At 33.0% G+C, this 26766-nt stretch overlaps 1 protein-coding gene across 1 annotated transcript; it reads left to right on the forward strand.

Moving 5' to 3' along the window:
• The first annotated feature begins 9356 nt into the window (after positions 1–9356).
• Positions 9357–21825, forward strand: LOC108913968 (pancreas transcription factor 1 subunit alpha). Its single transcript, XM_018719636.1, has 3 exons — positions 9357–9682; positions 14330–14637; positions 21614–21825. Exons 1-3 carry the CDS (start codon positions 9465–9467, stop codon positions 21766–21768), a joined length of 681 nt encoding a protein of 226 aa, XP_018575152.1. The 5' UTR covers positions 9357–9464; the 3' UTR covers positions 21769–21825.
• The last annotated feature ends 4941 nt before the right edge of the window (positions 21826–26766 follow it).

Genomic DNA, 26766 nt, shown 5'->3' on the forward strand with positions numbered 1-26766 from the left:
CGGATGGGGCCCACCTACGAAGGCTGTCCAGGCCTACACGAGATGAGGCAGGATAAAGAGGGATAATCCCCCTCGATCCCCAATCATTGAGGCCAATTTCTAGCCATAGAATAATGGCGCGCGCGCGCGTGGCGCGATATTTTCTGCAGTATCGCACATCCCTAGCATAGAGCAGGTACTGCGCGCGCACCTCACCACATGTCTTTAGCCAATGGGAGGCTGAGTTCTCAAAATATTTACAGTAGAACAAAACAAACCAAGACAATGCACTGTCTATCCTTTCTGAGGTCGTTGGTTTTAACTTTTTAATTTTAATTGTTTAGTTTATACAATTATTATTTTACCGTTTATACCCTATGTAATAAAATATAAATACATTATTAATTAGAAAACGAGATGAGAATATTTATTTTATTTCACGAACAGTAATCTTAAGAGATATCTATGTGGTAGACAATTTTCTTATGCAACTTTGAAGGAATAAATAAATCGTCATTGTAGACAAAGACAATTATTTATTTGAAAAAACTGATTTAAACTAGACAGATAAATCTCTCAAAAATTCAAACAATGGAACGCAAAGCTTCATACACACAGATTTCATTTTAATCGCAGTCTATCTGCAGGGTATTATTTTCGAATTATAATACCGTGCACTCGAATTGAAATTGGATTTACGAAAGATTTAAAACCAAATCTAAATAAACATTCGCGATAAAGTAGTGAGATAGGAACACGTGTGCCAACGAATACCACGGGGGTGAAATGCTGGGGTGCAATCGCTCACCCGTGGAAAACGTAAGAGCAGAACCGTACGGACTACATTTATATACATATATGGAGATTATTATTTTTGACTAATTTTACGTTGAGAACTGATCTAATTCCTGCATTTTTAATAAAAAAAAACTAAAGCAATTTTTGGAAAACCTTCAAAACTATATTATTTAATTCTATAATTAAATTAATGCAATATCCATAAATATGGAAAGTCATTTAATGCTATACCAAATGATTTCCAGATATCAAAACTGTGAAGATAGACTTGATATTTTTTTTATCTCTATAAATAACATAATGAATTGTTTGTTTAGAAAATGTTATCCAAATCTTGTCGTACCTATATGTTATATTTTATTTAATTTATTTGTTTCTTATTGTTTTGTATTTAAATTCTTCTGCGTCTTGATTTAATATTTTCATTGATAGTTCCTGTAGTACTTATATTATATCTTTACACTTAGTTTTAGAAGTCTTATTTTTAAATTTTGGTCAAGCCTTCCTGTTTCACCTTATTCTGTTGGGCTTTTGTCTCGTTGGATATTGTACTGCTATAAATAAATAAATATAAATGAATAAATTATTAAGTAAACAAATAAATATGTTGAGATTTATCGCCAAGAGTACACAGACTGACAAAAAAAAACAAGAGAAACGTTTAAACAACGAGCCTTGGTCGAAATCTACTTATCAAATTAAAATTTGGCAGTCCGGCTCTGTCTCAGGTGTCGTTTCGTAGGTGTAGGTTCGGGTCGAAGGTGCAATTTGTGGTCCCCTTTGCCCGATGTCATTAAAAATATATAATAAAGCGTTTCCGTTATTTATGACATGAGGTGGAGCCCCAAGCTACTCATGACGAGATATACGGAGCAATAAATTTTGGAACGCATCTCCGATGTGTTTTTAATTGTGTCGTAATTAATCCGAGTTTATGACGGAAATAAACAATGGTGGATTAGGGGAAGATCTAAACACTTCCGGTAGGTAGTAGATTACCTCATTTTTCAAAAATATAGAGAGAGGCGAGAGTGAGAAATATGATAGGAGATTATTTATTATACCCTGCAGCAATATTTAGAAACTCATTAAAATATTACTATAGAACTAGGGGGCTATTTTTTCTTAGTACATCAATTATATCATTAATAAAACTAATCAAAGGACAAGAAAAAAATGTGTTAATTGATGTTTTAAAACACCGAGTAAGACAATAAAGTTAAAGAAAAATAATAAAACATATTAAATTGGGGTGAGCAATATTTTAATGTATAAAAAAATCGCGATTACTAATCTAATAAAGACTGTGCCTGAGTTAATAAACTTATTGAAACAGTAATAAAATGTGTTTGTGAAACGATTTTATTTGACCGGGGTTCCTATACAGGGTGATCCAGAACTTATCCAAAAAAAATTCTTGATGTACTGGGGGCCCTTACACAGAATTTTGTAAAGAAAAAATCAAAAAGTGCAGTTCGAAAATGATTTAAAAATACATTTCTGCACGGCACTGAAAACTGGTCCACTGTCAAACCTGACCTCGCACAATGCGACCGGCATGGCGGTGTGATAAAAACGGACAAAAACTTTCGCAAGGAAAGAAATAAATGTATTTTATAGCACCTATTTTATATCAGCAAATTCAACTGCTTTTGCCTTTAATAATTAATAAAATTAATTTGTGTTTTTAAATAATAAAATCATTTGACATACCCGATGTTACAACAATTGTTCAAAATTTTATCCACCAACGTGTAAACACATTTGGGTCCGTCTTACTCAGTTTCTACGAACTAACACAAATGTTGTCTTACTTCACCATAACACAAATGCTTCACCATAATACAAATGCTGTCTTGTTCACCATAAATTAAAACGATATCCATCAACTCCGAGTTGCGATACACGCAAACCATTTTTGAAATTAACTACTAAAAAACTACTGTAAACACCACAGATAACAGGTAAACACTATCGAAACGACGGTTGTAAAATCGGATTTCAGTATTCGGAGTCGCTGAGGCCACGTGGCTTTCCAGGCGTATTGCAAATGACGCTAGAGACTACAGTTGTCCAGCTATGTAGTGGTTGAATGTATTATAACTTCAAGAATTTTTTTCTCGGAAACTATAAGGATTTGACAAAATTTTTTTTACGATATTGACTCCATTTCTAATGCCGCATCTATTCCCAAATTTTTTTGGATAAGTTGTGAATCGCCCTGTCGCAGAATTTGAATGGACTCGTTTTCGTTCAGTAACATGGCCCCTTCAAGAATTAAGGCCTCTGGTTGATTGTCTAGTTGCGGTTGTATGTAGGTGGGTTGCCGATCCACGGTTGTGGCCCCACGTTGGGCGCCATGACATGAATGCGATTGCGAAGCTTGAGTTTTGAAATTTTTGTTTTATCTGTGTCTTATCGGTAGTCTCGGGGGAAGCTTTAGTACTCGTTACCATCGTCCGATGAAACGGGGGTGCTTCCTATTGTCGTGGCGGCTCGACGATCGAAAATTGGAAACATATAGGTGAGTTTTCAGGTTGCGGGTTTCGTCGTATGCGGGCAGCGGTCGTTTTTGACTTGTCGACATCGTTGTAGACGTGTTCAGGACGATTGCACGTCACTGGCATTGTTTACGGAGCATCGCGTGGAAATTTCGAAACATCCGCGATTTTTGGTAATTTGTTCGGATCCTTTTTTTTTGTCTTCGCAGGGTGGCTACGAGAGTTGTAGCGGTCTGCCATGGGTGCATTTGAATTAGGAATATTGGTATTGAGCGTTTCAACTGATGGATTCAAAACATAGGCGATTTTAGAAGCTTGTTTTGCGTTCTACGACAATACCTTCATCCTGTATCTTTATAAGGAGGCATTTTGGAACAAAGGTTTATTCGACCACTTGTTTTGTATTGGCGGAAACTTGGGTAAAATTTTTTACACCTAATTATGCCTCACCCATTTTAGTTCTGAGATCCTCATACATACATCACCAAAATGCTCGTTTTGCGTCCTACGACAATACCTTCAGCTGTTAAATTTCTATCTAAACAGCTGTAAATTAATTTAAAAATGCCCCCGAGGGAAGGGGTGTGATCTGCACTCTAACAGGCAAATAAAAAACACTCGACGAGAAAGCACTTGCAATTTGTCATTTAATCCTCTCTTCACGCTTCCATGTTTGACAAGTAATTTCGACGGGGCCCTGCGGCATCGGCAGTGCGTCAGCACAATCCCATCCCCCGAGTGCGACCCCCGCTCGGTCGGAGTCTAGACCGCCCCGCTCGGCTGTGGGAGAGAAACATATGTATCAACTAAACACCCCTGAACAACAGTTACACTTCATGGGGGCAAATCTGCAACTGCATTAAAAGGCCATTATTGATTCAATGGATGCTAATTTACTATAGAGTGCGTGGAGTGCTGAGTAAATTAAGATATTTCCTGTTTGCCCGCTTATTTGGCCAACATCCCCGTAAATAAACGGGGGTTGGTTTCATCTGGGGATCAAAATGCTGTGGAATATGTTATAATTATTACAATTACTACAAAAATTAACGAAAAGAGGCCGTTGGAGTATGGGCGCCCCCAGATGGGGAAAGAGTGTGTAGCTGTCCCCCTCCCCTTCGAAAAATGTGACGGAAGATTGTAATTTGATAAAATTTGCGACAGGCCCAATCAAAAAAAGCGACACTTTTTTCAAAATAAATGATACACCATTGTCCAAAATAAAAAGTATATTTAGAATTTACAAATAAAAATTCAGTAGGTACAGAAATGTATACTTTTTTTTTAATACAAACTGATGTCTGTACACAATGTAGGCTGATAAAATAATTTATATTAAATTATTGGAAAATACATCAAAATAAAAAAATAATAAAGTAAATAAACAATATTAGAATTAAAGAACTACAGCAGGACATCTGTTTTCTGTTGTCTAATATAATGTATAATGGGATGTTTTTTAGTACATCACGCAGATGATGGTGTTCGAAAAAGCACCTGTAACAATTTGCGTTGTTAGAATCTTCTGCTTCTTTTGGTTGGTTGTTGGTTGGTTGAATAATGATGCAAGTTTAGAAAATTTGTAAAATCTGGTAAAAATCGCTTCAATAGTCCATAAAATGGACGAAATAAAATTAGGATCGTCAATTATCCTTCTAATAAGCCACTGACAGAAACGTATATACTGTTTGGCATCCCCAGGATGAAAAGTTTGATCACCTGTATAGTGGTAAAGATGTAATAGAGCCCTGGGTAGAGTTCGCGAAAAAAAACATTGGTAAAATTCTAATTGCGTACTTATAGGATTATCTAGAACTGCATCAATTATAGCTTCTTCATGATCTGTAACATTTTGTCTCTGCTCTGTCTTGCTCCAGCCTCTTGAATTTTTGAAATACCAAACTCACCCTTCGGAAGGTTGAAACAAATAGCTGGTGAATAGTTCTTCTATTAGGGAATCTGCTAGGGCATTTCCGTCAAAAAGCCAGAATATACGTAAACGATCCTCTCTTGTAATAAAATCAAACATTCCGAAAATGATTATCGTCAAACAATTATTTATTACATTTAAAAATGAATTATTGTTAACGGCAGCAATTGCTTTGATGCCTATCAAATCGATTTTAAGAGTTCGATTTTTACCTTCTGCATTTTAAAAACACATTTAAACATTTTAATAATTCCATCCCAAAAATGATTGTAAAGAGAATTACAATGGCTGCAATGTAATATAAACGATTTTTTCAGCCTATATTGTTTTAAGACATCATTTTAGTAGAAAGGCATTATTCAATTAATTTTTTTGTAAATCCGTATTATTTTTTAATGGAGCGTTTGTTTGAAAATATGTAAGGATGCTTTTTTGTAATAAAATGAGGGCTAAATCTATAAAACAGATTATCCCTAATATTAGTATGTGACGCAAAATTTTTACTATTCTGCTGGTTTCTCAAAGCAGACATTTACTAGGTACACTAAATTTTAAAACAATCTGTTCTGGAAATATTAAGAAAATATTATTTTTTTATTGAAGTTCATCACCCTATATCTTCGTAAGGAGGCATTTTGGAACAAAGGTTTATTCGACCAATTATTTTGTTCTGACGAGAAGTTTCGGTTAAATTTGTTACACTTAATTATGCCTCACCCTGTATAGTTCTGAGATCCGACTACATGCATCACCAAAATGTGCCACCAGCAATAAAAATGATAAAACATACTTTTAAACAGGAAAACATCAGCTTCATGTATATTGTACAAATTCTTCTGTAACTCGAAAAAGTAACTTAAAAGTAACTTTACGGCTATTTCTTTTACAAAAAAGTGAGATTAAAATTATTGATCGTTTTTTTTTAAGCGACAAAAATGATCTGATTGACTTCGTAGGAAGACCTGTTATGTAAATATCTTGGAAAAATATTTTGTTTTATTTTTTTTCGTCCCTTTTACCATGGGCGTAGCTACAATTTTTGCTTGGGGTGGGCTGGAAGTTCCATGAAGGACTCTAAAAAAAACCGCAACCAGTGACTTACCGATATAAAATTTGAACACGTTTTGATTTGATTCTGAAAAAAAAAGTCATCGGCTTACCGATATGACAAAGATGATGATATTATATCTTTTTTTCTGCTCCCCCTACGCCCACGCCTTTTGCAAAAAAATTACTGTCACTTTATTTTATTCTTACAATACATGTTCTTATAATGCAGCATAATCATTTAAATGACTAATTTCACAAAATATCTCGAGATCGTAATATTTTATTGTCGCACCACACCATCACATAAATCATTTAAAAGTATTATAAAGGATAGCGGGCCTAAACTGGACCCTTGAGATACTCCAAATCATGCCAGATAAGTAAAAGAAGGTCGAGTTGAAATTTAAATATACCCTATATTGTTGTTGATTGTTTTTGTTATTCAATTTCATTTTCCGTTATTATTGAAAAGAGTTCTAGATAATTTCTTTTCATTTGTAAATTTTCTTTCACACTCGAAAACAAATCAGGAAGTTGTATAATGTCAAATATTCATTTTTTCTCTGCTTGTGTTATGTTATTTATTCGATGAAAAAAATAATAAGAGAACTACAGGGTGAGTCACCAGTAACACTTCGGTGGATAGGGACCAAACGGCAAATGCTATAGAAACCTGTTTATGTGGGTATGTGTAGGTTGATTACGGCTACATTTTAAATTTTGAAATATACAGGGTGTCCAGGAAGCGCGTACCATATCAAAGTTATGTATTTTTAAATGGGTGAACTTTATTAATGGTTCTGCATACCTAGGACTTATTGTTTGTGAGATATTTCAATTTTAGTGAAAATGCAGGCTTAGCGTAGAAATGTAATATTAGCAATAAAAAAATTATTTTAAGGAAGCAGCTTTGGAGAGTGTATTTTAAATCCTTGAAGTTATAAATTATTATATTTGTCGTCACTTAGTATTGTACAGGGTGTTAAAAAAACCTGTTGAATATTTCTCTCAACTTTAAACAGCAATAATTTGGTTATTTTAAACGGGACACCCAGTATATTTTTACTTTGGAAGTTAGGAAATTTAAAACTTTGGAACTGTGTATAGGTTCCCCATACATATCTCTAACAACGGTATTGGAGATATTGTGCCGTTTCGTTTTTTATCGAATTTTTTTGTAAGATGTATCCACGTGTCTTTATCGAGGTCTTTATTGAATTGGTAAAGCGTCAATCATGACAATATTGAAGAAAGTTTTCTAATAAAAAATATTATTTTATATCTCCAATACCGTTAGAGATAGGTATAGGAGACCTATACACAGTTCGAAAGAGTTTTAAATTTCCTAACTTCCGAACAACCCTGTATATTAATTTGCTCCCAAAAAAATGGAAGCTGTAAAGACGTATTTTTTTATAAGAGACAGCTACATTTTGCTACATTTTCCGACATTATTCTCTACGTAAATTAATGTTGCAAATCGTCGCTAAAATGATACTTTACTGCCGTTTCAGTTGAAATCTAAATATGTAGTAGTACATTAGGAAAATTAGCGAAAATAAAAGAGAAACTCGAAAAAAGTCCTATCCGCGAGATTATTGTAATTACCGAAATTGAAAAATTTTAATTAATATTTCGTTTAACAATAATTTTTGTGACATTTTTGTAAATTAAAAAAAAATTAAGTATAAAAGATGCATTTTTTCTGGGGTTCTGGGATTCTACGAATTCGTAAATATGCCCATTGTTATTTTTTCGTCGAGCTACCCCAGTTTAAAAATAATAATTAGTTCCTACGATGAATAGAAGCCGAGTTACTGCAAAATTTACAGCGCGCATCAATTTGATCTTTGGAATTACCTTTTCTCGCGCGCGCGTCTCGCTTGGACGAGCTTCCCCCACCACCACGCTGCCGGCCTCCGGACGGTTTACTTAGCGAGTGCCTTCCCTTTAAAGGGCTCGTGAGTCGTTAATTTTCCACATTTTTCAATGCAATTCACGGGAAATCGTAGTTTACGTCGTAAACTTTATTTTGCGAAAAATTCAAGTCTTAATATTTATAAACAATTGCTCTACGATTTAAAAAAAAAATTCTTATCTTAGCTCGTAGAGGGTGCTTTTTTTTAAATTGTATTTTTTTGCCAGCTATCCATTGTATCTATTATCGGTGAGGTAGCATAAATAGCAACAATTTTATTCAAATTGTTTATAAGCGAAAAACGCACGGTTTTTTAATGCACAATTTGAGAATGTTAGTGTCAAAAAAACGGTGATATTTTTTAATAGGTCAATTAATTACGTCTGTAAGATTACAATAGCGCTTTCAGAATCATGTTTGGTTGAAAATTGACGCCTGTACAGAGGCTTAAAGTTCATAACTTTTGGAGCCTCCGTTATATACAAATTGAATTGTGCGAAAACTATTGCACCTACAGCGCCCACTTTTGGCACACTTTTAAAGTATGACAAAACCCTCAATTTGACATAGGTTTTATAAAATTTTAACAATAAATGGATAGTTATAAAAAAAATTAAAAAATGGGCACTTTTCTTGTTTTTTTGCAATAACTTTTTTGTTATTAACCGATTTTAATTTAACAAGTCTCATTTTGTGGATAATTTTATTCCCTACAAGCTGTCTGAGAGTCACTTTTCTCTAAAATTGATGGTTTTCCCTGCAAAGTGAAAAAACTGTTTTCCTTACTTATATGTTTAAATAGAAAAGTTTTTTTATTTGCTTGGCCTATAAGGTATTCCTACAGTTTATCTTGCTGTTTCTTTTCTCAATTTTCCGTAAATTAATTCATATAAGAAAAATAAGGTGTTATTCTATTCAGAGAAATAATTCCAAACAGAACAAGTATCGATATCCTCATTTTCCCATCACCTCACCGGCCCCGAAACCCTCAATCGATACATGTAAATAGCTGCAAAAGGCGGAGCCAAAACCACCCCCTGAACCTCGGCCGCGTATCCGGATCCTCCGGGCCCTCCGGAGCACGGCGCATGCATCCCGGACCATTTCAGGGCTCAGTTTCAGTCCCGCTTCAGTTACGACACGTGTCCCTTGTAAGAAGACACGTGGCGCGTCACGTGTCTGCCTTTGTCGACTAATTTTCGAAACGTGTACGGGTAATGATAACAGCAGAACTGTTCTGTTAATCGTGTTCTGTAAGATGACCTTATGACCCCTGCGTGAAGCTAAGATGTTCAGCACTATGGAGAATCTGGATCTGGACGTGGTGAACCGTCAGTTCTTCTTCGACACGAATTCTTTTATGAATGGGAACGGCAGCAGCAACGGGAGCACCACGGGGTCCTCGAATAGCAGCGACTTGTTCCTGTACGACGACAACAGCAGTGACTCGGCCGTTTCTAGTTTTTCTTACAATAGTGATCAGGAGAACAGATCCGACTGCAAAGAGTAAGTTTAAAAAATTGTTCTAAGTTAAAGAGAAATGTATTATACAAGGCGGATTTCAAATTGCAATGTAATGCAGGTTTTTTGTTTATAAATACATAGATCGTATCTTACTTTATTTCAAAGATTGTGCCAATTAAAAAAAAAAATTCTTAAACAATTAGTAGGTAATTAATAATTATCTAAGTAAATTAATTTTTTTTAGAAATATTTTTAAAAAACCTTTTTAATACAAGAAAAACATAAAAAAAAATATAAATAACAAAAAAATAAAGAAATTCAACGAAAATTATAAAATAGATAAAATTGGTGCGTTACATACAGGGTCGGAAAGTCCCCATGGTTCATCGGCCGTTACGTGAGAGCGATAAAGTAAGTCACAGAAATCCGTGCGATAGAGAAAGATGGCTATAATGAAGGGGTATAATAGTCACCGCCCATTTCGCTCTTCCACAAATAAGATCCACTTCTTATTGCTTTTTGGAATACAGAAAGAACATAAGATGCGCTACCTTCCGCTAACAAAATTGCCTGAAGAAAATTATACTGAGTGTCCCATTTTCACGTTACATTTTGAAAACTTAAAACCGACAAAACTTTTTAAATTGAAATGGAACACCCTGTATATTTCTGCATCATATTATAGAAAATTCTCAAGAATATTACGTTAAAAATATCATTAATGTGCCTTTAAAGGCAAATATTGGTACTGTTATTCAGTATTCTACAAGTATCAAGTATTTGTTCGACAAGAAAAATGCAAAATAATTATTCTAATGAAGATATTTAAATTTTTTTTATATCCATGGACATGAAACATTCACCGTGAATCAAAATTATTAGCTGTATTGATTTGGTATTTTGCAACTGAAACAGAACAATTAAGTAATGAAATGATTTCGGTTGGTTTTCTTAGAATTTTTCTCTAATTTTTAATGTTGTCGTAAGAATAGCAAAGACAATAAATAAGACAATTTTCAAATAACTAATAAATGCATTATTATAATTTTATGATGGAATGAAGTTGCGAGGATGCTATAATTTAAAATTTTGATTATTTTATATTTCATTGTTTTCTTAATGAAAGCATGCTTATTTGCTCTTTATTGTCCTTGCAGTTGCTAATAATAGTATCCCAAGGAAATCTTATTAGATATTATTTTTGTGTAAATATACCCCCTCATTATTTAAAAGATGCAACATTGCAACAAACGTCAAACAACGCACTTTATTAATGTAATTATGAAAAAAAATCAATGTTCTACAAAGAAAGCTATTGTATGTAGATCGCCAAGTTTCATTGGCGGCTTCTTCAAAATTTGCAAAATACCAAATCATAGAAATGCAACTAATACTGACTCATGGTGAATGTTCGTCCCATGGACATAAAAAAATTCAAAATATCTTATATAATTATTCTGCATTTTTCTTGTCGAGAAAGTAGGTACTTGATATTTGTAGAACACTGAATGATAATACTAATATTTGCCTTTCAAGACACATTTAATGATATTTTAACGTAATATTCCTGACAATGTAAGTAAACCACAAATATCTGAGAAAATTGAAACTGTAACCTTTACAATGCCTATATCGGTGAAAAGAGAATTTGATTTTCTATAATACGATGCAGAAAAATACATTTGAATTTAAAAAGTTTTGTCGGTTTTAAGTTTTCTAAATGTAACGTGAAAAGTGAGATACTTCTGTAGGCTGGCACTAGCGGGAATGATTGTATTGTAAAAAAATAAATTTTAATTGTTGTTATATTTGTTACCAATTTTTTTCAAAACCGATTTATCTCGCAAACCGTTCATTTTTTCGAAATAAATAAAGAGTACCATTTTTAAAGAAAAACCTTCAGAGTATCTAATAATAATATTTTCAGTTTGATAAAATTACTTCTGTCAAAATTTTGAGAAAAATTGTGATAGGGGCAGTCCGTTTCTGGACACCTGATAATAGCAAAAAGTTGATTTTAGCATCAAATCGTAGAGCTCCATGTGTAATACAACGTACGAAAATTTTATTAAAATATACAGGGTGGTTTCAAAGTTATAACCCTAAACGTTAATTTCTAGGTACCCCTTTGACCCCCCATAACTCCGTTAGGGGGCACATTAGGAAAAAAAATTATAGGAAGGACTAGTTTTATTTTGACCTCCCCTATATACTCCCGAGAGATTAGGAGGTACTTACCGGACACCCTGTATAGAGTGTTCCATTTAAAATAACGAAGCTGACAGCTACTTCCGGTATAACTGGAAGTGCTACGTTGATAACATTATTTTCATCGAAGAGAACATATCTGATAACCCCCGTAAACCAAAATATACCACCCGGAAACAAAAAATATGGTGATATAAGAAAAAAAACTTTAAGAAAGATAATGTTTTTTCCTGTGCCGCTTAACGGCGAAGTTAACCTTTATAGTCCTCAGGAATTTTTAAATAGCAATTTGCTAGCAATGATGTCTTAGAATAATTTTTTTTTCTTGTCTTAGTTTTATCTTTGTTTTAACTGAATATGTTTGTCTATTATTTTACTTCTATCTTGTTTTTCATATTATTTACTACAAAATTGTTTTAGTGTTAGTATTTTCTGTGTGTACTGTTGTTTTTTGACTTGTGCAAATACTTTGTATACTTGGGCACCAATAAACTAAACTAAACTAAACTAAAAAATTCATTAAAAGTTAAAAAACGGTTTTTCGCTAATAAAAAAAACTTGAATTCCAATTGAAAAAAGTTAAATAAGAAATTTGTAGCTATTAAAAAAACCTATCGATTCGTATTTTTACATATATCGATTGCTATTTTACTTTTCGAGATACATCGAGAAAACCGTCAAAAATTGACTTTTTATTTTTGTATCTCTTGCAAATTAAGGTTTTGAAACTTGTTACTTGCTGTAAATGTAGCCCTCGGCAAGCAAAAAAAGTGCCTTTTTTTAAATTAAAAAATATTAAAAATTTTTCGAGTTATATCGATTTTTCGAAAAAAAGGTTATCTCGAAAATCGGTCTTTTTACTCAAGGAATAATCGTAGAGAAACGAATCAGGGATAATTTTTTCTCTTAAGAGTTTTCCTTTCATGGTAAAAAAGAGTGATAACGATTTTAATCATTTCAAGTGTCCAAAAATCACTTTGAAAAAAAGTAAAATTTTTTTGATCGCGTTTTTCTTGAATATCTTTTTCGAATTTCATTTCTCTATTATGTCTATTACATGAATCGATTGCTGGCATTTTTCTACGCGAATTTAAAAAAAAATGTTACTCTACGACCTTCTTCTGGAGCCGATATATTTTTTTTTTTTTCAAAAAAATACTGTGCTACTCGGCCGCTCCGAAAACTGAATTCGCGCGTTCAAAAGCGCTCTTAATTTCAAAATCTTCATTATCTTGACTTCTGGACCATGTACAAAAATTCGATTCGATTTCTAGAGGCAGCTGTCCTCCTCTGCTCTCCCTTGGCGACACCCTTGGTACATACCTGACACAGGTAATGAAATTGTTGAAAATTTGAAGTTTTACGTTGCTGTACTGTGATAATAATAGTGTTGAGCAAAAAAAACGTACGATTTGGTCGGTACGGCCCTGTTCGCACGATTAGAACAAATCTGTGGGGCCTTTTAGGAATCTTGTATGTATAAAGTTAGATATTTCTTCTATACTTAGATATTTGATATCGTAGAACATTGCATTGGCTGATTTCATTTAACACGTTTTTTTAAGAAAAAAATTTATTTGAATTGGCTTGACTCCTTTGAAATAAAGTGTTATCTAATGCAGGGGTGTTTCGTGACGAACCGTGTACAGTGTATGTCTACAAACTGAGTTGAAAAGAGGGAAAACTTTTCTATTTCTTACTTTAGAAAAATTCATTCATTAATCTATTCGTATACAACTTGGTGTCTCTAAAGGGACAACGCTCCACCAGATATAGTACGGCTCAAAATAAGTCGATTTAACTAAACTTACATTAGTCCAAAAACTGATAATAACAGGGTGTCAAAATTGAAAAAATGATTAACATTTTCTTTAATATCTTTCGACTTAGAGCTAAATTCGTGAAATTTCGTATCCGGGGGTTTTCTGGGAAGAGAATTTCGAATTTATCGACGATTTCATTGTATCTTCTAGACTAGAGGGTGCCAAGAGAGACCATAAGGACGCATTTAAACTGCCTAAATTTTTTTGTGCCACGGTGTATTTCACTTTGGGCTGGAAAAATCTTTTGCCCCCAAGTTTTCTGCTTGAAAAAGGTATACACTGCTAATATCTCTAAAGCCAACCGTTTTCAACAAAAAGGCATTTAAATTTGTAAATGCATAAAAAAAATTTGAAAGATGAAAGACAGAAAGATCTTGTTCCGATATTTTACTTAGAAGTGTTTCATCATTTATAAAAAACACCAAACATTAAAAAAATTACCTGCATTTTGAAACGACAGTGTCAAAAATGTCGAATACGACTAGATTTTACTAAACTTTTGATGGGTACGATTTTTTAGGAATATTTTTTTGTTTATTTGAATTAGCGTAATGTGTTCTGAAATGCACAGTAGAATACCTATAAAGTATTATTTTCTAAATTTCCAATTTTGTTTCCACCTTTTTTTTTCTTTCTTTAATTTCTTCTTTTCTTTCAGGAGACTTCATCGGCACCGTCGGAGAAACAAATGTCCCCAACAACAGATCCAGCAACGGCAAGCCGCCAACCTCCGCGAACGGAAGAGGATGCAGTCCATCAACGATGCCTTCGAGGGGCTCAGGGCGCACATCCCCACGTTGCCCTACGAGAAGAGGCTGTCCAAGGTGGACACGCTGAAGCTGGCCATCGGGTACATCAACTTCCTTAGTGAATTAGTGAGGACTGACAAGAACTCCAACTCTGAGTACTTCAACGGACACAACAGGAACGTCCAGAGGGACGAGCCGAAGAAGATCATCGTTAGGGGTGAGTGGAGTATATTGAAACTGAATGAAAAACGTTTGCTTGTTTCGCTAGTCCTTTATTTGGTAATAATTAAGTGATATTTAGTAGTAGTAGTGAAGTAGATTATATTAATATTCAATGGTATCATTTAAATACCTCAAAAAAATAAAAAAAATAGTGTTACTTCGTTCATACAACTGGACCTAGCGGGACTCCTGAAATCTCGATGTCGTTTTATCGATATCAAGATAATTACGAAACCAATCTCGTTCGATTCGACTCGAAATGTAAATTGGTACTCTTGAAGCACATCGATATAGTCCTCGGATAAGTTCGGCAAATTTGGGGTAATGTTGTATACCACCACGGTTAAGGCAACTGAGTGATATATTTATTTCTGTCTAACATATACGTATTTCAGCTATCTATCTCTTTTTGTCCGGCGGCGGCGTCACGCAGTTTATTTAAATTTTAAAATGAATACCTACCAATCATCAAATAAATAAACAGAAATTTATAAAATGATTTATTTAGTCTAAACAGTAAACCATGAAAGTTGATTTAAATGTACTTTATATTTAAAGGTTTTATGCGTACATACTCAACAAATTATTGATATTCCACATCCTAATTTTTTATTCGGTTTGAAATAAAATACATAAAATACTACCTTTGATTATAATTATTGTTGAACAATTAGAGCGAGAGAAGCATTTAGGAATGAAAATATTTGGAGAAGACAGTTCAATGGATCCATTATAATCTTTACCGGACAAAAAATTTGTGTAATTATTTCGCTTACATAAAAATATTATATGTAATTTAATTATGTCTATTGTTTGTCATTTAAAAGAAGTAAAAAGAACTTCGGAAACTATTCAATTCAACATTAAATTATTTTGTGCTTTCTCTGGTTTTATGCACGGTGAACATCACTGGAATGAGTAGACTTTCTTGCTTCAAGTCAACAAACTATTAATAGAGGTATAAAGAAAGTCACATATAAGTTATTTATTAAAACCTCTCCAACAATTGGATAAAATTTTCACCATTATAGAAAAATATTCCGGTAAATACACACTCATGACAAGAAAAAGATTTGTAATATTATGCAGTATTTATATTTATTTAATGCATAATAAGAAACAGAAAAGGTATCATTCAAAAACTGTTCAAATAGTTGTAGATAAATAGAAACCAAGGATTTTATACAAGTCCTTGTGTGTAAACAAGTATTTGACACTTCACATTGGGTTAGGTTAAATACGTAAAAATAAACAAAACACAAACGCAAACACATTTGTAATGTTGAAAAGAAACAGCAATAGTCAATACATGTGATAGAAGAAGAGAGCAAATCATTTCGGCTAGCCAAGATTCCTCGATATTATATCGATTCGAATGGGCGGGGTTTCGATATTATTTCGATGGCAAAATTTTCAAGATATTATTTCGATCTCGATTCGGAATCATCGAATCGACATTTCGGGAGTCCCTGCACTGATAGACTTACCTGAAGATATTACTTTTTCCTTGCTATTAACAGATTATTATTAGATTATTTAGAATCTAAATTATTTTTTACAATCAAAAATTACAAATTAGTACAATATTCTGAAAAAAGGTTGTCCTAGTAATAAATTTGAAAAAAAATAGTGTTAATATTTATATGCATTAGTTTTTGTTGCAGTGTAAGTAAATATAATTCATAATAATAGCAATAATAGTTAAACTCTTCTTCTTCACTTTCACTATCCAGAATTAAAAATGTTATCCTCGCCATCGCCATCATCATAATCTTGAAAGTTTATATATCGATAACTACCCAGGTCGAGCAAAGGTTCTAAAGTCATTAATTCTATTTCAATTTTTTGGCATGTTCGCAGTGCGTATTGTTATTCCATTCTTATGGTGTAAATGTGTCGAAAAATTAATTGCACAACTTTCCGACGTCTGTCAAAGCGATAGTGATATTTTTACTAGCGAGATACTGTTTAAGTGACGCCGAAACAAGTACGATAGGGTTCAATTCAGGGTGGTATGGTGGTTCTACTTTTAAAATGTTATCCACAAACTAAATACGTCTGTCTCGTAACCGCTGCTTTACTTCCTCGTTTCTATCAAAGTAGATGAGTTTTCGTGATACAGACAGCAAAGCAAAAATTAATGAATAATTCATTTTTATTAACGAAAAATTGTAACATAAACATTATATTATAATGTTTATCATTATAAGCAAAAAACTAAAGAATAGATTTTATAGAAATTGATACGAGACTATTTTGAGGAGTATAGAATAACGTCGAATAAAATATATATAAAATAAATAAAAAAATCGTAATTGTTCTGTGGCTTTCTCACACTAGATGTGTTCCAGCTATACAGGGTGACGGTGAGGAGACATTAGATATATTTCAGGGACTACTTCGATTTTAATTTTGAAAATTTGGGCAATAGTTTTTCTGGCATGACTAAAATAATGGCGTTCACCTAATGCTTCCGGTTATACCGGAAGTTGACGTCATCTTCGTTACTTTCAATGGACCGCCCTATATATTATTGCAATTTTCGATTCTACGTCAATGTTTAGGTAAACTTTCATAAAGGTTTCCTATTCTTAAAGTTAACCGTTTTTGATATATATTTTATTTAAAAAAAATTTAAAAAGTACTGCCTAATTCAAAAAGATGTGTATTTTACAATAATAAAGTTAGAACGATAAAATTTATAGGGGACATAACTAACACTCTAAACTTCCCTGCCAAAATGACTTTATTTCATACAGGGTGGTAGAAATTTAAAGCCGGATTTAGTCAACTTTAAACTATCTAACTTATTTTTTTTTAAATGGAACACGCTGTATATTTCTGCGCAACCTGATGAACAATTTTGTTCTCTTTCGAATGGTATAATGGTTCCCTATACATATCTCTTTTGGTTTTTAAGGTGCAGTCAACGGATATTGTATAAGTTCTTGCGAGGATGATTGTGAAATTTTTAGGGGAACTTCAAAACAAGCACCTAATTCGTCACCAGTTTATTGTTGTCATTTTAACACATACAGTGAATGTTTATTTGAGTATTATTTATTGTTAAAGCATGGAAAACCAAATTATTCAAATGCAGACATTCTAAATTTATTATTTATTCATGGAGAGTCACAATTTAATAAATACAACTTGCAGTCGTTGTCTATATTATGTTGCATTAAATTCTTTATTTCTAATATACTCAAATATTGCCAATGTAAGGGCGAGAGTTGATTTTGTAAAGTATTGCGATTTTCTTTGATTTTAAGAACTGAATAAAATTACCATCACACAGTCGTGAGTTTGGAAAAAAACTTTTTATCTCAACAATTATTGTAATCATAGTTTACCACGGTAGTACCATTTTGAAGTAAATTCTGATCATCAGATAAACAAACGCATTTTGAAAATTCACTCGTTTTGTAGTTTTGTGACCAGATGTACAAGATGATTCAAAACTAATGACTGGGCGCCATTACGGGAAAATGGAAAGAGCTAATAGTGAAAAACACTGGTTCGATCAAGTCTGTTGCTGATTTCATCGCTTCATCAGCATTGCCGTGGAAAACAAAATATTTCAATGTTTATATTCTTTATTGACATAAATCTTTATCTCCATAGGTTGTGCTGCTTCTTCAATGTAGTAAGTTTACACAAAAATAATGCCCGGAAATAATTTTAAGTCAAATACATGACATGAGGATCACTCGCGGTTTTCTATTTGGTCTTTCCGTTTCCTGCAAGTTATTTGTTTTAAAACTTTTCTGGCGTTTTTTGGGGGATATTTTAGTTCCATATTATCGAATAATAAAAATTTTATTGACTCCAGCCCACTTGATAACTCATTCAAAATCATCGCCCGCACTAGAGCCCGACAATCTCGACATTGACATACGACACAACAACAAAATAACGCAAACACAATACAATTCGACACTTGTACCGTACGGCGCTCGATGAATGGGCCCTGGGGTGTTATCGGCTATGGATATCGCGACAGAACGCTCCGTGACATTGCGGCGTAATCGTCGCCGCATTTAAGATTGATTAGCGGCGGGTCAGGGGGCGCGCAGCCCTCGACGCGGTGGTGGTTCAATGCCGAGGACTGCCCCCTCGATTGCCCCAATTCGCTACGCAAAGCAGCTGCTTCCTGTACGCTGCACATCGTTGCTTGTTTTCTTAATGTTGTATTGACAGTTTTTTAGTAACGAAATCGTGAAATTCAATGATTTTTTTGTCGTAACAGAAAGTACAGCATAAAAACAGGGCCGTAAAAAAATTAAAAAGGGTCAAACTGAAATGAAAAATCTAAGTTCGAAATTTTCGCTACGCACAGCCGATCCTAGAGCTTTAAGATGAAGTCAACAACCATGATTCGAACAGCACTGCCCGAAAATTAGCGGAGCCAACCCGAACTGTGATCGAACGTCTACTCTGTATCTAGTAGTACTGTAACCAGAAGTATCTGGCCAGTATGAGTACACGACCCGAATTCAAGCGTACTCATTGCCTTGAAATCGTTCTTAGAGGAAAGTAAGTCCCAAGATTATACTGAGCGTTTCACACAACAGGTCTAAAAAAATCTAAAAATCGAAAGAAGTTATTTCCAGATCCCTTCCAACTTCAACTAAATTGTATAGCACCCCTTATAGCAAATTTGTTATAAGCGCACTACTCGAGACCTAGACCAGCCATCTAGAGTCTAATGCGCTCAGGACTTTCTGGACCTGGGCGGAGATTCTATGGGAGAAACCCGAGCCTAAAAAAATACCAGAAAGACCTAAAGACAGAAATAGACCCAGAAATAATAAAAAAAATCTAGGCAAGTGCAAAAAGTGCTCATGAATCCAAACATTTCAACAAATCAATAGAAAACAACTCAATTGAAAGTCTACCAAACCAACGCCATCCCAAGAACGTATATTGGATCTTGCCATTTTGACTTTTGTAATTCTGACTTAAGATTCGTAATCAGCGGTTCCGAAAAGCAGAAAAACCAGTGGGAATGTAGATACTTGTAATTTGATTCTTCCCTCATTTTGAGTTTTCACCTGATGCTACTCAATTTCCGAATATCGATGATTACGCCAAACTAATCAATTCCAACAGAGATTTCTTGGAGAGAAAATAAGATATTCGTACGATTGAAAATGGATTTGAAGGGGGAGAATAGTATATACTTTCAGATGCCATAATAACAATTTTGTTAGAAAATTTAACTCGAGATATAAAACATAATCTTAAATATAGCGAAAAATCGTGATTTTTACACTTTTGGGCCAGGATCCAGGGAACGAAGAGGAGAATATGGTAAAACCTCCGAATACTTTGGGATAGATCCGATTTTTATGAAAATTTGGAATTAAGCTAATTTCACCCTGTAGATGAAAAGTTATATATGCTTGATATGCGCTTCTTATTTTTAGGGGATGAAAACTATATAGACTAAAATCATATCGTAATATATAGAATAAATATTGTTTTATATTGTGGGTTATAATTTACGTTATTTTATAAAGTTTCAACCCTTAAAAACCCCCCATAATGATAAAAATACAAAATTAATAGTTTCTTTGACCTTAAAATATTTTTATATGCATATATTATAGATAGAAATTTTTTCAATAGCTTGTGGTGTTATAAATAATTTATTACAATATATCAACTCTTAAAGACTACCCCTAATAACAAAATATTTAAAAAAATAGTTTTTAAATGATTTGATATGACAAACAGGATAAATTGAATTATTTTACCTGGTTATAATACAATTTATAATTTATCCCATTGTTTTAACCCTTAAAAACCATCCCCAATGATAAAATATAATCCAATAAAAAATGCAAAATATATTTTTCTTTTTCGTTATAACTGTCCCACGATTTACTTTAATTTATGCAATATTCAAAATAATTATTTCTCAACATTTTTTTCATGCAGAAAGTCATAATTTCAAATTTTCCTATACCTATGAATGCTCCAAATTTGTGGATAACCAAAATATGTTCCGAAAATTGAAGCGGTAAGGTACCGTTGGTTTTTTAACGACAACTTCCTTAATTTTAAAGTTTTTAAGACGATCCAAAAACGATTTTACGGAAAATATCGACAGCTAAAAGTACTGTAAAATTAAATATTTTTTAACGTTATTTTTGAGATTTTTGAGGTTAAAGGGTTTGTAAAACATGACATTCGCCCTCTACTGCAAACTTCTAGCAGCAACATCTCTGTCAATTTTTATCCTACACAAATAAAAAAAATTCTGTGAAAAAAAATTTAAACTTTTGTACACTTGAATAGTTTTCGTATATTTTTTATGTTTAAAGTTATTTTCAAAAATATGTTATTTTTTTTTGTAATTGAAAATATTTTTTCAATGAAAACGCAATATTTTAAAAAATATTCAATAAACATAAAAAATGTAAATTGTAGAAGGATTACCTTTAATTTTAAATCTAGTGAAAAATTCATCAGTTATTGTACTAATTTTTTTTCCGAAAAAGCGAATTAATAAATTATTTTGATCATAACTGTTAATTTTTATGCTAATGTCTTAAAGTCAAGTTCATTTTAAAGATTTTTTAAAGGACTTTAAAAAATGTTCTGTGCATTTTTTCAAAAAAATAGAATTTACGTAAATGCTTCCAATTTAATTTCAGGTGGACACGAAATTATCTTCAACCAGTCGTATCTCAGCACCTATTGCACCTACATAAATGAAAAAAAACTCAATCTTTTTCTATAAGCTTAATTTTCTTCGTGATGTTTTTTTTTCATAAAATGTCTATTTTCCGAGTTTTTCTAGAAAAATTACTGAAAAACGTCTTTTTTAATAAACTGAAGACCAAAATCAAATTCTTCCCATCAGATTTACTAAGATGAGTGGCCCCAGAGTGTTATCATTGTGTAGGAATTCTACACTATATAATTTAATATGTATTTTTTTTAATTAACTTCAATTTTTGCAGGAGGTGGAGGTCTCTACACAGCCCATTCCCTGTCCTGGTCGAGGATCAAAGAACCGAACCCCAATGGAATAATGCACGCGAAAGTCTGGATGCCAGAAGACCCCAGAGCCAACAAAGAAACCCCAAATGGTACTTCGTACAGCCTCTCTGAATGACGTTAAGTGAAATGTATATTAGTTAAACTCCCCACAAAAAAATTATCTACCTAGATCAAACACTACCGAGTCTGTACTAGAATAACTTTTCTTTCAATTTGTTCAGTTTTCTCGAAATATTTTCAACTTAATCTAGTCATTTTTACATTTCTAGTCATAAAAGAAATGGAATACCTCTGTAAATATGTAAATACTTAACATGTTTTTTTATTACTTTAACAATGTTTTTTTTTATACCAGACCATATAGGAGCAAATCGTTTCCTTTTTTCTATTTTTCCTATTGGCACAAAGCTAGATCCGTAGGAGAAATGAAATTAATTTCTAAAGCAACTCATTTCAAATTGCGAATTTTTTAAGCTTACTGCAGTTGGAAAAATATTGAATTAATTTTAAAGCAAAGTGTCTGTGTTCCAAATCTATGGTTCGCGCGGGACATATTTCTTACAACAGAGGAGAGGCATCACCTGGGCAGTTCCCACGCATCCGTGACGTCGCGGCGCCAGGCGTCGATATATTCAAACGAAAGCTATTGGTCCAAGCTGTGGACTTCCCACACTCTGTCAAGATGGCGACTTTCAGATCTTCGTACATCGTATGTTATTAATTTTAGGCATTTCACTATAAAGAAGCACTTTATGTTACACTTATCAGAACACTGACAAGAAAGAATTAGAAAAAGCTAATTCTACCACCATCTCAACTCATCCAGTGATCGCACACCGAATATTTTGCAGCATTTTTTCTTATTTTCCTGAAAGTAAGATTTAACATCAACAAAATTAATGTAGCGTTCTAATATTTTGTTTTTCTAAGACACAAATACTTTTTTTTTAAATATTTTCCGAAAACTATTCAAACGCATTTGTATTTTGACTTTCAGTAAAATTAAATAACATCTTACTTTTACTATTGCCTCCCAGAATTAAAAATTTCCCTCTTACCGAGATTTTGCGTTAAAAATGTGTTTTGGAATCTTGATTCCACATGTGAATCGGTAGGTGTGGGTATAGTTGCCTCATTAACATTTTCTTTTATAGATAACTACGCAATAAATAATTAATGTGTAGAGCGAAAACAAATATAGATAAAAATATTTACGTAATACAGGTGTTTGTGTACACGTGTGCAATGTATTCTGGTCAATATACTGACATATACAGGGTGGTCTGTAATGATTGGGCCATAGAGTAAAGGTAGATTCTAACCTTGACTATGTCAAGGATTCTAGGTATGAAAACGATGAGATTTAGCCAAACATGTCTTAACAAAAATCGAGCGTTTAAGTGATATAGAGTGATATATAGAGATTCATTGTAGATTTATTATTAATTTAATGTTATTAATTTAATATAACTTGACAAATGTCAAGTTATTTCAGTTGTTTTGGAGTGTTTCTGGTCATGGCCAATTTGACAGGTCTGATACGAGAAAAACTGTCCAAAAAATAGAAAATTGCAAATATCTCTAAAAGTAGTAAGACAACCAAAACAATGGTTATTTTAATCTGCATACGACAGAGTAAAAAAATACAGGATGTTCTATTTAAGTTAACAATGCTATAGCTGTTTGAAGTTATCAAAATGTAACAGTAAAAATGAAACACTAAGTATTAAATGTTTTAAATTTTTTCTTTAAAAATTAATATTTCAAATTCTATAACTCCTAGGAATAGGGAATATTTAATAAAGTGACCCTCAAATTTCACGTAGAATTCGATGTACTGGAGAGTTCTAGATATTTTAATTGTATTCGCCCAAGGACATTGTCATGTCAAATTTTTTAAATTTTCGGAGCAGTACTTTCCTAGATATCGATCGACGCAGTTCCAGGTGCGAGACCCTGTATATGAAATAAATTTTTCTTTGATCATTAAATGTGAATGGATATAAAAACATTGTTGAAACAAAAAATTCCCACCCATCCATATATTGATTATTTGTAATGAATCCATCATAGTCGGAGTCAAGTATTTTTAGTTGGACTTTTCTTATAATTCACCAATATTGCTCTATTGAAAATGCAAATGTCACATTGGATAAAAAAACTGATAGTGTAGTCCAGGCGGTATCTGTTTCGGGTTGGATAAAACGCATATAATCGGAGATTTTTGCTTTAACGGCTTCTAAATAACATCAGAAATGATAATATTTCTATGCAAATAAAAAACACGTGGGCTTAATTGTTATTGCAAAAAAGTATTAAAAAAATTCATTTTTTTCTTGGATTTCTCGTCGACAACTTAGCAACTATTCATTTTAGACAAAAATGGAAGAGGAAAAAAATTTTGTAATTAAATTTTGAACAAGATAGAGTTAGTTGCAATTCGAAAAAATTATTATTGTTATTGCAAAAATCGGAAAAATCATTTACAAAATTGCAAAGAGTGCTAGTTTATTTGTCAATATTTTTCAGACACTTGTATAATACCTAGGATCTTCATACTTTTCCCAATTAAATATCTTAGTGCACAGAATCATCACACCAAATTTCATCCAATTCGGTTAGATAGTTTTTACATAATACCTAATTGTTTAATTCTTTTTCATTAAAAAATTTTTAAAATTAAATTTCTAAAAATCGAAAGCCTTTTAATACTTGCAAATTTCACCACAAAAAGAAGAGCTTTCAAGCTTTAAAATGATTTTTTTTAAAATCAAATCGGACGATTAGGCGAGCCGTGGTGATTGTTTAAACATTTTGGCAATTTTCACGCTTATAAACAATCGCAATAATTTAATGTTTTTTTCAATTTTTTTTTTAATTTTAAAATATGGTTTAAAAGTACTCGGAAAGACGAGTGTTTAAAAAAAAAACCTGATGATCCGCCCATTATTTCCGGAGTTATAGCCCGTTAAAGTTAACCCTTATTTACAGCAAAACTATAAGGGTATAGGGGCTGTTTTTTGAACTAATAGGTTTGTCATTCCGAGTACTTTCCAGATATAAATTTTCAAAATTTGCAATAACGGGCGTCCCATTTAAAATGTCACTCAAAGATATTCAAGACCGCGTGAAATCAATAAAATATCAGTGGTGGGAGGAGCAAATCCACAGCTACTCCGATCTGAATTCTCGAGTTGACAAATAAACTATCATTTTTTGTAATTTCTTAAATGATTTTTCCGATTTTTGCAATAACAATAATTATTTTTTCGAATTGCAACTAACTCTATCTTGATCAAAATTTAATTACAAAACTTTTTTTCCTCTTCCTTTTTTGTCTAAAATGAATAGTTGCTAAGTTGTCGACGAGAAATCCAAGAAAAAAATGAATTTTTTGCTATTTTTTTATACTTTTTTGCAATAACAATTAAGCCCACGTTTTTTTTATTTGCATAGAAAAATTATCATTTCTGATGTTATTTAGAAGCCGTTAAAGCAAAAATCTCCGATCATATACGTTTTACCCAAGATTACCTACCATTTTTAAAACAGATATCGCCTGGACTATAGAACATATTATTTCTAATGATTTTCAATTTTTATAAAGGACTAGATCAGGGGTCGGCAAGTAATTTTAGGTGCGGTCCGGATACTTTTGAAAATTTTTAACGAGGTCCAAAAAAAAATTCATATTTCTTATTTTTTTAATTTTAATTTGGACTCAAATTTAATCTGCTTACTAATTAAGAATTCAAAACACTCACACAATTGTAAAATACTAGAAAAAATTATAAGATTGGCACTTAAACGTAAAAAACATTTTTTAAATAATTTATTTGAGTAATTTACACTTTCAAAAAATTTTTGGCGGTCCAGTATTTTACCTTCCGCGGTCCGGACCTGGACCGCGGTCCGCCAGTTGCCGACCCTTGGACTAGATGTTAATACTTTGTTAATTATCAGTATTTTCGACTTATTTGCACATCTTGCACTCATTTGTGCTTTGAGAATATTTCCATCCTCTTTTATACAATTTGATAGTACAGGAGCATATAAATACATCTTGTGCACTGGACACACAAGTGCAAATCAGTCAAAAACGCCGACGATTTAGATTAGACCAATGTTATCATTAATATATGATACCCACTCAAAATATTCGAATCCATTCATGGTTCATATCTACTAAAAAAAGGGACAATTCAAAAAAGGGGACCCCAACAGGGAAATTAGCGATGCGTCCCGTGTAATTAATCCGGAATCGTAGAATAATAATGACAGGGTCCCGCACAGGTGCTAGCCTGTTTTAATAATATTATTGCAGGGGGCAAATAATGGGTATGATATTCAGCTGCATGTACTTGTTTATTTAATATGAAGGAGAGCTCCGAGTGGCATTAGGGATGCTCCGCTCTACGAGTTCACGCCTCGCTAAGGGGATTTCAAGGCTCCCATTGTGGTGCAGACCGCCGGAATTAAGTTGGGAAGTGTAAAAAATGGCATTAGACATGAGTTAGTTGAGTGGAATTAAACCTATATTTCTTTATAAACCGTTTCGAAAACGTTATATTCTCTGTATTTTTTAACAAACGACCAAATTTGATCTAAAAAAAAAATAATAATAATGACACTATAAAATTTAAAACTTCTAAAGAGAAAAACAATGGTTTATCTTAGGTAGCTATTTAATCAGTGGCTGCTGGTGCAGGGGGCTCTGGGGCGCCGCCACCCCTTCTAGAAATTTTAGTCATAAAAAAATGTAATTGAACATTTAGATTACAATGTTATGTAGATAATTAGATTAGCCATAAGGCGGAAATATACATGCCTCTTGCTTGCACAATAGTATGCAAGTAGCTTGCAGAAGATAGCTCCTGGTATGTGTATTTATTAAAAGGCATGCCTGTAGAAGGCGCTCAAGTAAATTGCACATTTTAAGGCGGAAATACACATGCCTCTTGCTTGCACAATAGCATGCAAGTAGCTTGCAGGAGATAGCTCCTGGTATGTGTATCTATTAAAAGGCATGCCTGTAGAAGGCGCGCAAGTAAATTGCACATCATTTGATTTTTTGGCATGCAATGTGAGGCGGGGGGTTTCGGGGGAGTTCAAG

Source organism: Anoplophora glabripennis, unplaced genomic scaffold (genome assembly GCF_000390285.2).
Source record: "Anoplophora glabripennis isolate ALB-LARVAE unplaced genomic scaffold, Agla_2.0 scaffold665, whole genome shotgun sequence".
NCBI classification, from domain to species: domain Eukaryota; kingdom Metazoa; phylum Arthropoda; class Insecta; order Coleoptera; family Cerambycidae; genus Anoplophora; species Anoplophora glabripennis.